The 12,403-nt window shown below is 32.8% G+C and overlaps 2 protein-coding genes across 2 annotated transcripts; both read left to right on the top strand.

The window, feature by feature from the left end:
- Nucleotides 1-311: 311 nt before the first annotated feature.
- On the top strand, nucleotides 312-2,426 carry LOC105799258 (aluminum-activated malate transporter 2). The gene is made up of 6 exons (XM_012629715.2): nucleotides 312-613; nucleotides 704-844; nucleotides 945-1,217; nucleotides 1,292-1,404; nucleotides 1,646-1,789; nucleotides 1,867-2,426. The coding sequence occupies exons 1-6, from the start codon at nucleotides 322-324 to the stop codon at nucleotides 2,248-2,250; spliced, it is 1,347 nt and encodes a 448-aa protein (XP_012485169.2). The 5' UTR covers nucleotides 312-321; the 3' UTR covers nucleotides 2,251-2,426.
- A 3,715-nt stretch (nucleotides 2,427-6,141) lies between these two features.
- LOC105799257 (aluminum-activated malate transporter 2) lies at nucleotides 6,142-8,379 on the top strand. Its single transcript, XM_012629711.2, has 6 exons — nucleotides 6,142-6,726; nucleotides 6,812-6,952; nucleotides 7,054-7,326; nucleotides 7,421-7,539; nucleotides 7,631-7,774; nucleotides 7,860-8,379. The coding sequence occupies exons 1-6, from the start codon at nucleotides 6,438-6,440 to the stop codon at nucleotides 8,289-8,291; spliced, it is 1,398 nt and encodes a 465-aa protein (XP_012485165.1). The 5' UTR covers nucleotides 6,142-6,437; the 3' UTR covers nucleotides 8,292-8,379.
- Nucleotides 8,380-12,403: the final 4,024 nt, after the last annotated feature.

The raw sequence follows: 12,403 nt of genomic DNA, 5'->3' as shown, positions 1-12,403 counted from the left end.
ATGTGTGGTTTCGATTGGAGAAGCATGCCGAATTGCATTCAAACGGGTCACCAACAACTTTCTCGATGCCTTATTCCCCTTAATTTTCTTCTTATTTTACCCAGCACAAATTAAAGGTCAGCAATGAATTTGTTCATTTATACTTAATTAAAACTATATATATATATATTATGGACAAGTGCTAGATGCTTTGTTTTCCAAATGAATATAGGCCCACAAACTGTGCCTCTAAAGGCATATTCTTACCACCAATCTCTTTATAATGTCTACTCTTTCTCTTGGTTCATGCAAGCTTTTCTTATTACTTTTTGCTTATCAGCTATGGATTTAGAGTGTGCCAGTCAAGAAACAGTAAAACAAGGCCTGCTTGCTCGTGGATGGCCACCGATTAAGGGCTTTAGCAAGCACGTTAAGACTAAAGTGCTTGAATTTTTCAGCCTCTTGATAAAGCTTGGCCAAGATGATCCAAGAAGAGTTGTTCACTCCTTGAAAGCCGGACTTGCACTCACCTTGGTCTCATTGTTTTATTACTACCAGCCATTGTACAAAAGCTTCGGCGTTTCCGCAATGTGGGCTGTGATTACTGTTGTCGTCGTCTTCGAATTTTCTGTCGGTATGTTGTGTCACACACACCCCCGCCAAAAATCAAACAAATTAAGCTGACATAAATAGTTTTTGACCTGATAGCAATTAACTTCAATAGGGGCTACACTTGGGAAGGGAGTGAATAGAGGATTGGCAACATTGCTTGCTGGTGGTCTAGCTGTTGCGGCTCATCAGCTGGCTAATCTATCGGGACGGATAGGTGAGCCCATAGTACTCGGGATCTTTGTCTTCCTCCAAGGTATACAAAACTGGCACTTTAACAATATATGCACCCAAAATTCTCCTTTTCTTCAGTTTCTTCAAATACATATATATGCATATGTTATCCGTGATTGCAGCTGCGGTATCAACGTTTGTAAGATTCTGCCCCCAAATCAAGGCGAGATATGATTATGGGCTATTGATATTTATTTTGACATTCTCTTTGATCTCGATTTCGGGTTTTCGAGATGATGAAGTGTTAGAATTGGTTCACAAGAGATTGTTAACCGTCCTCATAGGTGGCTCAACCTGTGTCATAATATCCGTTTTGGTTTTCCCTGTGTGGGCTGGTCAAGACCTTCACAACTTGATTGCTTCCAACATGGAAAAGCTTGGGATCTTCCTAGAAGGTACCCATCTCCATTATCTACTCCTCAAAAACCAATGTATGTATCTAGTTACAGGGTCTGGAATATGTTTACAGGGTTTGGAGATGAATACTTTAAAATGCCAGAGGATGGAGAGTCCAAAGAAGATAGACCCTTCTTGCAGGGTTATAAAAGTGTTCTTGACTCCAAAACCAACGAAGATGCCTTGGTGGGTCAAAACCTCTACTTGTTTTCCATCTCTAGTTATAAAAATAAAAAGATTGTTCAATTTTTGTTATACTCAATTATCTCGCCCAATACACTCAGCATCCTTGATTCCGACATGAGACTTGCCCGGTCAAGGGCTTGCTTCTTAGGGAACCACCATCAGATTCCATCGAGATTCGATGAAACTTTATATCAACAATTTTCTTGTTTGGTTTCTAATTTATTTTTTCTTGAACTTTTAGGCTAATTTTGCAAGATGGGAACCAAGGCATGGTCGATTTCAATTCCGACATCCATGGAAACAGTACCTGAAGATTGGAGCTCTAACACGAAAGTGTGCTTATCGAATTGAATCTCTTAACGGACACCTATATGCTGACATTCAAGTATTAATGTTTAAATCTCCAGGTTTTAAGTTCATGTATATTTTAAATTGGCAAATCATTTTATGCTAATGTTGCAGGCAAAACGGGAAATCCGAAGTAAAATCCAAGAGACATGCACAACAATGAGCATGGAATCTGGTAAAGCATTGAAGGAACTATCAATGGCGATCAAAACAATGGTGAAACCATTAGCTGCTGATATCCACATTGAGAACTCAAAATCTTCCGTAAAGAATCTCGACACTTTGCTCAAATCAGGGTTATGGGATGATGAAACGGACCTATTGGAAGTGGTACCAGTGGCCACAGTAGCTTCGTTATTAATCGATGTAGTCACCTGCACGGCCGAAATTGCTGAATCTGTTAACGAACTTGCAACGATGCTAAAATTCGAAGTCGTTGAGCCAACTGTCTCACCTGAAAAGCCCGAGACAGGACAACCTAAAATTGGGATATCTTAGAAACCCATTTCCAGATAATAGGAATTCTGATTCCACAAGAAGGAATTATTATATTAGTGAACCGACGAATCTTGGGGTGTAAATAATATCTTATATATAAATATATTTGCTCACTGATTGCATTAAGTTTTGCTAAATCTTGGAATATGAAATTTGACCACGATGAGAAACTCTAAGATCGAGATCGTGTGGACAATTTTCTTTGCTTTTGTAGCGTACTTCAGTTGCTACTTGCTACTGTAATAACTAGGAATATGACCATTCACCACGCCTTGGTGGTTTAACTTTTTTTTATTATTTTTTTAAGAGATAATGTTATAAATAGTTGGTATTTTAGTATCTTAATATAAAATGTTGGTTATGTTTGAAAAATCACTTAATAATTTAATTTGGGTGTAATTGTCTGTTATTAGATAAATGTGGTATTTTTGGGTATCTTAGAGATGAGTGTGAGAATTGAAGTAAGTATGCCAGAATTGTATCAAAATCTAATTACCTTGTCACTTTCCAAATACCCATACATGATTTAAATTTAAAATTATTTTATATTATGAAAAATTATATTATAAACATAAACATATACGATAGTTTAGGATGATTATGATAAATTTTTTCTAAAGTTATATTATAAATTCTCAAAAGTTATGTCATAAAAATAATTTATGTATATTTTATAAATCTATGACAAAAAATTTACATTATTTTAGTCTTAAAAATTTCTAAAGTTATGTTCAAAAGTATATTATAAAAATAATTTACATGTTATAATGTATTTATTTATAAAAAATTATGACTAAAAAGTATGAACATAATTTATTTATGTTTTTGATCTAGAATTATAAAAGAAAATATATTTTTATAAAAAAATATTTTGTGATAATTTATTTACACATGGCCACCCCACAGGACTGTGTGTCTTTTAATTTTTTTAGTGCATGATGAATCACACGGTCTCAGAGAGTTATATGGCCTGGCGACACAACTGTGTGATCAAACTTCGAATACACATACAGTCTGACACACGGCTTGCGACACAGCCATATGTCCCTATTTCAAATACCAATACGGGTGGACACTCGGGCTAGGACATGGTCGTGTGTCCCATACTTCGAATACTCATACGACCTGGGCTATGAATTCATTCATTACAATTTAATCCTTTGAATTCCTATTGGGCGAAATGCTCATATCTCACGATTTACCCGATTGAATTTAAAATCAACTTCATAAATATAGTATAGAGACTTCATGATAGTATTATTTACTATAAAACCTCAAAGTTTTTATCTCTTATAATTTAGTCCCTACATGATACATAATGATATGAGTCTCAAGGCCAAACTTCAGGCCCATGGATGTGATGGATGAATCTTTTCAACCCAACTTCAGGCCTAACCTCAAAGGTTAAAGGTTAAGCAAATCAAACCAAGATTTAACCAAAGCAAGTATGTGAGGATGAATCTTTTCAAGGAAACAATGAATGATACATTCATGGAATGGGTGAAATGTGTTAAAGTCAATTCAACCAAGCTGTCAATTTTCACCCTAAAAAGATTAGTCAACTTGCGACAAATTTTTGGGTAGGATTCAAGCATTTATGGATTAAGATGTATTTATAGCGTTCGAATATCTATCTCTTAGCTTCGAAACGCACTTTGAATCACCCAATTTTGAGTTTGGGAACTCAAGTTATGACTGTTTTAGTGAAGACTGTACAAACAGAATTTCTGGACGAGATTATTACGAAAATTACGAGTTCCTGGATTTTAATTTGAGTTTAAATCATATTGGGTTTAGATTTTAGGCTTAATTTATATATATATATATATATATGAGTCCAATATTGTATTTATCAGTTTTTACTATTTTATTATTTTTATTTTAAATTTTTTTATAATTATTAAGTATTTTAAGTTATTGGCTTAAGGGTGCAAAAAGCCCTCAAACCTTTTTCAAAAAAAAAAAAAAACAATTAAGCAATTAAGCCCTTGCTTTTAAGCACCTGACACATGGTCGTGTGGCGTCGACAGTCATAGTTTCCAGCATTTGAATTTCGCAGAGAGTCTAGTTTTCGGTACGCACCTGAAGTAGTTTTGAAGCAAGAACAACAAAAAAGACTCTTGAATCCTAAAACGACCATTCAATAACTCAATTAAACAACTTAATTGACAACAATACACAATCAGACGTAGAAACTATGTCGAAAGTTTCAACGCAAAACCTTCAACGAGTCCAAACTTACCGACAAAATCAACAAGAATTACTCGATTTAGAGCGCCGAGGATCGTTGCTTTCGATATCCTTGTCTAAAAAGAAACCAAACGATCTCTTAAAAGAAAGTTTAAACAATTTAAGTTGAAAACAACTCCGATAGAAACCAACGAAACAACAGTTTAACAAAAGTTCTACAAATAAAAATTCACGCAATTAACCTTTCAATAGGCAACAGTGGAATGTGTACTTATTCGATCACACACACCAAAACTATAACAGCAACCTAAAGGAAATGAAAGGAAAGGAAAAAGAGAAGAAAAGAGAAAAAAAAGAATGAAAGAGGGAGGACGATAAAAAAAAGAAAAGGGAAAGGAAGGAAAAATAAAAATAATTAATTTTAAAAAATAAGATAACCAAATTAATTCTGTAAAGCATCAAAAATACATCATAATTACTCAAGAGCATGTATTAATTAAAATTGAATTAACAAAACTTCTAAAGACACAATTTGAACTCCTAACCTCAAACACATAACTAAATTATCATAAAAACTTACAACTAAATTTGGGGGGGGGGGAATCATCCATCAGCAAACATAAATAATTAACATAAGTTCAATTATCTAATATCATATAAAAAAACTTAATTAACATCACCAAGCAAAAGTTCAACCATCACAACAGCTTAACGTTACCAAGACCAACCACAAAAGGTTTCTTGCACGGTTGATTCAATGATTTCATGAATTCCCTTCCACTTCTGACTCTGGCCCTTTCTTTTTCGTAAATTTCATTGCAGCTTGTCTAAATATGCTTGAAATATCTCGTACCTCCAGGTTGTCCTGTCAAGGCAATTTCCATTTTCGCAATGATATGTTTGAGCTTGTAGCTTCCCATGCCCGTTTCTTACCGTTGCCTTGGTCTAGGATGGTTGAATTTCCACATCCCCCTCAGCACAACATTGGAGTCGGTTGTCCCTTGCATGCTTTAAACATTGCCACATTTTCAGATTTTTTCACGTTGACATACGTACAATAATTACATTTTGTAATGAAAGGGAAATGGTTTCAAATTTGAATTTCAAATCACTAGAAATGTATATTAGAGAATTTATTAGCCCAACACACTATGCTAGACGCAGTTTTGCCCTTGAATTAAAAATAAAGAAGTGGAATTTAAAGAGTAACAAAAACAAAATCCACTTGAAGGAAACCGTCTTCTCCAAAGAAAAGAATCATCTTTGGAAATTTCTGCAATTAGGGTTTTAATTGAAGTGGGAGGAAGCATTGAACTTTATATACATGAAAGGATATTTCAAGTTTTGGTTAAATTATTTTCCGAATGAATTTAGTAGAACATTATTTTAATACTGTACTCACTGATAATTAAGATAAACAATGGAAACCATCGATCATGGTGATGAAGATTATATAGGTTCAAGTTCCAACCAGCTTAGGATTTCTAAACGATGCATTTTTCATCACGTTGTTGAAAGGGAAAATTAAAAATAGATATTGGTTTACTGAAAAGTGGCACGTGGAGAGACATATACACTGTTAGATTCCACTATTCAAATAAAAATATGAAAAAAAGCCTTCGTTTATTTTTATTTTCTATAAGAACTTACATGAATGAACAACTCGAGCTCTTTTTTTTATGTGAAAATGTGTGTATACGAAATGAAATGCTTTTAGGTAAGGCAAGGTTACAGATCTTGAACTTAACTTTGGATCTAACTTATTTGTCTCTAGAATTTCATATAACCACGCACAGCGCTCCATGCCGATTTGTCAGTCTGTTTCAGTGCCCGAGGCTCCGAGTTGTAATTACGCGCAATTAGAGCTCCAAATCAACCCATCTTTTGCTTATAAATACTTGGCATCCGAAACAAAAACCATGTAATCTCCTGACTTCTCTCAATTCACTCTTTTTCACCTCTTTCTCAAGTCTTGTCTTTCATTTCTGGAATATCAAATGGAAACATTGACATCTCCACAGCAGCAGAGTTCTGGACCCATAACTCGTGGGTGCCAATGGTTCAAGGCATTGCCAAACAAATTTTGTGATAAAACAATGGAGATTGTAAGGAAGACAAAGAAACTCGGACAAGATGATCCTAGAAGAATAGTTCATTCCCTAAAAGTAGGGCTAGCTCTAACGCTTGTTTCATTGTTCTACTACTTTAAGCCACTCTATGATGGTTTTGGAGACAGTGCAATGTGGGCTGTTCTAACTGTTGTAGTTGTCTTAGAATTCTCCGTCGGTGAGTCCATAACACAAACAATATATGGCAGTGTTTAGTCTGTCATTGCCATCTTTGTCACTACTTTTTTTCTATACTTGTGCAGGTGCAACACTAGGTAAAGGTTTCAATAGAATGTTGGCGACATTCGTTGCAGGTGGCTTGGGCGTTGGAGCTCACTGCTTAGCAACTCTTGCTGGAAGAAAAGGGGAACCCATCTTGATAGCAACTTTTGTCTTCATTATAGGTAAAATCACATATACTAGTTACAAACTTCTCAGATTATATATCCATGGAGTTCATTTCAGTATCTAACTCATCGTCTAAATCATCTTGGACTTTTTGCAGCTGTAATTATGACATTTATGAGATTCTTCCCAAAAATGAAAGCGAGATATGACTATGGACTGTTGATATTCATTTTGACCTTCTGCTTAGTATCTGTATCGGGTTACCGAGATGACCAAGTGCTAAAAATGGCCCATGAAAGGTTCTCAACCATCTTAGTTGGTAGCTGTGCTTCTCTCATTGTTTGTATCTGCGTTTGCCCGGTTTGGATCGGTGAGGATCTCCACAACTCCGTAGTTACTAACATGGAAAAGCTTGGGAATTTTTTTCAAGGTACAAATTCATGTCCACTTATTATATTTGAATATTGGATTATTGTTTTAATCCTTCACATGCAATTACTAATAATTTAATGTACACAAAACAGCCTTTGGAGACGAATATTTCGAAGTATCTGAAGAACATGATCAGTCCAGTGAGAATAATAAGTCATACCTTCAAGGATATAGAAGTGTTCTAACCTCTAAAAGCAGTGAAGAAACAATGGTAAGTGATCAGCAAATTAACCTTAAGGCGTTAATTAGTTTAACTATATCAACTAGCTTATTCAATATTTCAATGTTCATACATCCTGCAGGCTAATTTTGCAAGATGGGAACCCGGCCATGGACCATTCGGGTACCGTCATCCATGGAAAATGTACCTGAAAATTGGAAACCTTACTCGGGACTGTGCATACAAAGTTGAAGCTCTTAACAACTACCTTAACTGTAAAATCCAGGTATAAAAATGAAGATTTATATTTAATGCGCTGCCAGAGCATAATTCTATCGTTCATTCACCAATTAATTCAATTGTCCTCATAGACTCCTGTAGAAATCCGTGGGAAAATTCAAGGGCAGTGCAAAAGGGTCAGCCTGGAATGTAGCCGAGCTTTGAAGGAAATGGCGTCGACATTTCGTAAAATGGTTCGAACAAGATCTGCTATTGTGCACATTGATAGCTCAAAGGAAGCTGCTGAAGAGCTCAAAACCCTCCTGAGAACAAATCTTTGGGAAGAAGCAGATTTGCTGGAGATTATACCAGCTGCTTCAGTTGCTTCACTTCTGCTGGAAATCATTGAGTGCATTGAGAAAATTTCTGAAGCTGTAAATGAATTGGCGAAGGCGGCAGCCTTTAGAAATGGGAATGCTACAGTCTTGCCCGAACAACCAGATTCCATCCACCAGGGAGAAGCCCAAAATGATTCTAACACTGCCATGCCTGTGCCACATGTTGCCATAATAGTGGCGGAATAATTATAATTTTTACGCGTAATGAAAACTTTATTGTGTAATTTTTTTATTCTCTAACAAATTTTTTCTTCTGATTTTTCATATTTCTTTATCACAGAATTGTAGTTATTTTTTAAAAACATAATGATAAATTTAGTAGGTAATGTTGGCTAAATTTGGAGAAAATGTTCATTTTAAAAATATTTAAGGAAACCTACCGTTTTTATTTATTTATTTAGAAAAACAGAAAACATGTCTCAAAGGCGTTTTTTTACTACTTTTTAATATATTAACTTTTTTGTCAGATAATTAAATATTAGTGATTTTATCTTTAGTCCTAAGCTACATTCTTCTCCTCTTCACATTTGTATTTTTTATTTCATATTGTTTTAAGTTTTATTTTTATTTTTAATTATTATTTTTAACACATTAGCTCATTCGGTTAAATGTTTAAATAATAATGATTTTATTTTGAGTCTTAGGTTTAATTCTCTTCTAAGCAAAACAATTTGCTTAGCTTTACATCTATCCCAAGCTATCATTTCTAACATACCGGTGGGGTAGGCTTTATATTTTTTATTTCATGTTGTTTCAAGTTTTTTAATTTTAATTCATCTTTTAATTAATAACTCGTTTATTTATAAAATCAAATAATTATTACAAATTATATAATAAAATATATTTTTGATAAAATTGATATTTATCATTATGTTAAATATATTTATTTTTAAAAACAACAACTAATATTGTGGGTATGGTGATTTCTAATATTATAAAATTAAGTAATTATTTCAAATATCATTATTATTTTTATATGTAAAATGTTTCAATTAATTATTTCAAATATCATTATTATTTTTATATGTAAAATGTTTCAATTAATTATTTCAAATATCATTATGTTTATATGTGAAACATTTCAAACAATTATTTCAAATACACATACAAAAATATATAATATTAGAATTTATCTGCACTCATGATATGGATTGAAAAAAAATTACACGTATAAAAATTATATTTACTAAAATAATGATATTTGACAATAACTATTTGAAGGTGAATTAACCAAATATGCTGATTTTTTTAACATATTTAACGACTTAGGTTGTTTTTTTTATATTTACTGGGATATGTTATTTTTGGAGAGAGAAATGAAAATGCACTTTGTAAGACACGATTTCAGGCCAACAGTAACTCTTCCCCCCCCCAATGGTCACAATTCCAACGGCTACAATACCCCAACAAACATATTTTTTTTTCCTTATATCAACCCCTCCAAACTTCATTTTTTTCAATTCAAACTCTATTGTCAATTCTCTTGATAATTTTGTTTTAAATCTTTTTCTGATTCCAAACCTCTTCGATTTTATTTTATTCCTTATAATTTGTAAGATAGCAAATCAACTTATTCGTTTGGATGAGAAGCACATTGTTGGCGTTCAATTACAAATGGTAAGAAAATATTATTAAATTATTTAATTTTAATTAGTTAATTATTATGCTGTTAACATTATTAATTTTTTATGTTTATATAAGCAAACCAAAGATCGAATTTTGGAGACGTACATACACAATTTAAGTAATAGTGCATCGAATGCCATTCATGGACACTTGCGAGATGCGAGATTCTTATATGTGGCTCATATGCTCAAGGGGACTAAATTGGATTCTCCACTTATCAGTGCTTTGGTGGAAAGATGGAGACCGGAGACACACACATTCTATCTTCCCTGCGGTGAGTGTACAATTACACTCGAGGACGTTGGTTTACAACTCAGTCTACCGATCAATGGAGAAGTTGTTACAAAGCCAGTGGAGTGCAATATGCGAGCAACTACTAGTGTAACAGCCTGTGTTCAGTGAAATCGAAACAGTGATTTCAGGACCACAGATCTGAGTTCGAAAGAAAAATTATCTTAATATTATTTTATGGTCTGCATTATGATAGAAATATTGTATGAAAATTTCGTAAAGAAATTCTTACCGATTACATGTTTAATTTGATAAAATGACCAAATTGCATAAAATGCAAAAGTTGAATTCTAGTAGCTAAAAGGATCAAATAGCTTGGAATTCAAAATTTGAGGTCCTTATATGGGAAATAGACCATTAAGAGGAGTTAGTAGATAAGGATGATTAGTCATCAATGGAAAATTAAGAAAAGAAAAGGATGAAATTGGAAAGTAAAAGATAATAAGATGATAAATGAAATAAATAATTAAATTAAGTCATTTTTCATCATCTTTCCCAAATAAAAACATGAAAACCCTAGTTTAGAAGAGCTTGAAGGTAGCAAACTTATTTTGCTTAATTAGGTATGTATTCTTGTCCCGTTTTTAATGATTTTTGTGTTTTCGAGATCATAATAGCTTAATTTAGCTATTTCGAGGATTAATTTGTAAATTTATCAAAGTACTAGTGTAACAGCCCGATTTCGACTCTAATCGAACATAGTGGTTTCGGGACCACAAGTCCGAGTCAAAAAAATATTTTAATATTATTTTCTGTTTTTATTATGTGTGAATTTACTAGTGTGAAAATTTCGTGCTTTAATTTTGTCGTTTGAGTGTCCGATTAAATAAAAGAATTAAATCACGTAAAATAAAAATTTAATGGTTATTTCTAAAAGGGCTGAATAGTGGTTATTCTTTTAATATGGAGGTTTTATTTTGCAATTTGACCATTAAAAAGATAGTGGACGACATTATGTGTATAATATATAGTTTTTATATTATTTATAAAGGTTGTAATATATATATTATATTATAATATTATAATTAAACAAATAAAAGCCACTACCATCTTTTATTTCATTATCATCTAACCGAAACTAAGAAAAGAAAAGAAAAGAAGAACAACCAAGCTATTCGGCCATCTTTGAAGCTTGATTTAAGGTATGTTTGGTTTCGGTTTTTGATGATTTTTACATTTTTTTGATCGTTGCTTCGTGTTATATCCAGCCCATGCTTTAATTTTAGAATTTGATGATGATTTTGAGACATGCCATTTATGAATACTTGAGCTTGGTAATAGTTGATGATGAAATATGAAAGATATGTGATAGATTATAATGTTTGTTCTTGAATTTTTGATGAATTTGATTATTTTGGGTTAATTTGTAAGAAAATATTCAATTGAATGACTAAAAGGTGAAATAAATGACATGAAAGGACCTATATGAGTCTATGGAATATTCAGCCAAAATATAGTGTGGTCAATTTGGAATATTTTGTGTTTTGTACAATTTGGACTAAATTGTAAAAATGTTAAATATTAGGGGGAAAATGGTAAATTTCCCATTTATGTGTTGTTAGACAAAATTGAATGAAATTATGTTTGAATGAGTTCAATTTGAATGTGTTTAGATCAAGAATTAAAGAAATCGGACTTGGATCGGGGGAAAACTAAAGTCGTTGACTAATCGTTCCGTTTCGATTATCGTTGTCCGAGGTAAGTTTATAAGCAAATAGACGTTGTAAATTTTAGATAAATATTAATTATATATGCTGAAATGAAATATGCAAAATATATATATGTGGTAGCCGAATGTGTATATGTTTGAGAAGCAGGGATAGATGTGAAGGTGATTTGTTGATATTTAGCACTGAGTGTGCGAGTATGAAATAGCTACGGCTATATGATTAGCACTAAGTGTGCGAATTAAATGATGAGGTTGAATAACGAGCACTAAGTGTGCGAAATTAAATAATGATGTTAAATAACGGGCACTAAGTGTGCGAAACCGAGATCAATTTGGTTAAGTGAGAGAAAAGTACTAATGGTGCAACTTTATTAATGCTTCGATAAATTATTTAGTACAAATTGTACTGATCTGATGAATGATAAATGTGACACATATGTATATGTTGGTATAAGTATGTAATATTTAATTAATATATGCTATCAAATTTAGTTGGTTATGTCAATTGGGATACAAAAGTATGTGTATGTGTAAAAGCCTATATATATATATATTCGCCAAAGGGTAAGTATATGTGTGAAGTCATAACAATGTTTTATATGCATTTGTGTATGAATGAGTACATTCGGTAAAGAGTGGTATATGATTTGAATACTGAAAAAATAACTATGTTATTACTTAATGTATATTCGCCAAGTTGAAATTGGTTCAT

Source organism: Gossypium raimondii, chromosome 9 (genome assembly GCF_025698545.1).
Source record: "Gossypium raimondii isolate GPD5lz chromosome 9, ASM2569854v1, whole genome shotgun sequence".
NCBI classification, from domain to species: domain Eukaryota; kingdom Viridiplantae; phylum Streptophyta; class Magnoliopsida; order Malvales; family Malvaceae; genus Gossypium; species Gossypium raimondii.
Note: the sequence above shows the minus strand (reverse complement) of the source record. Positions and strands in the feature narration are given on the sequence as shown.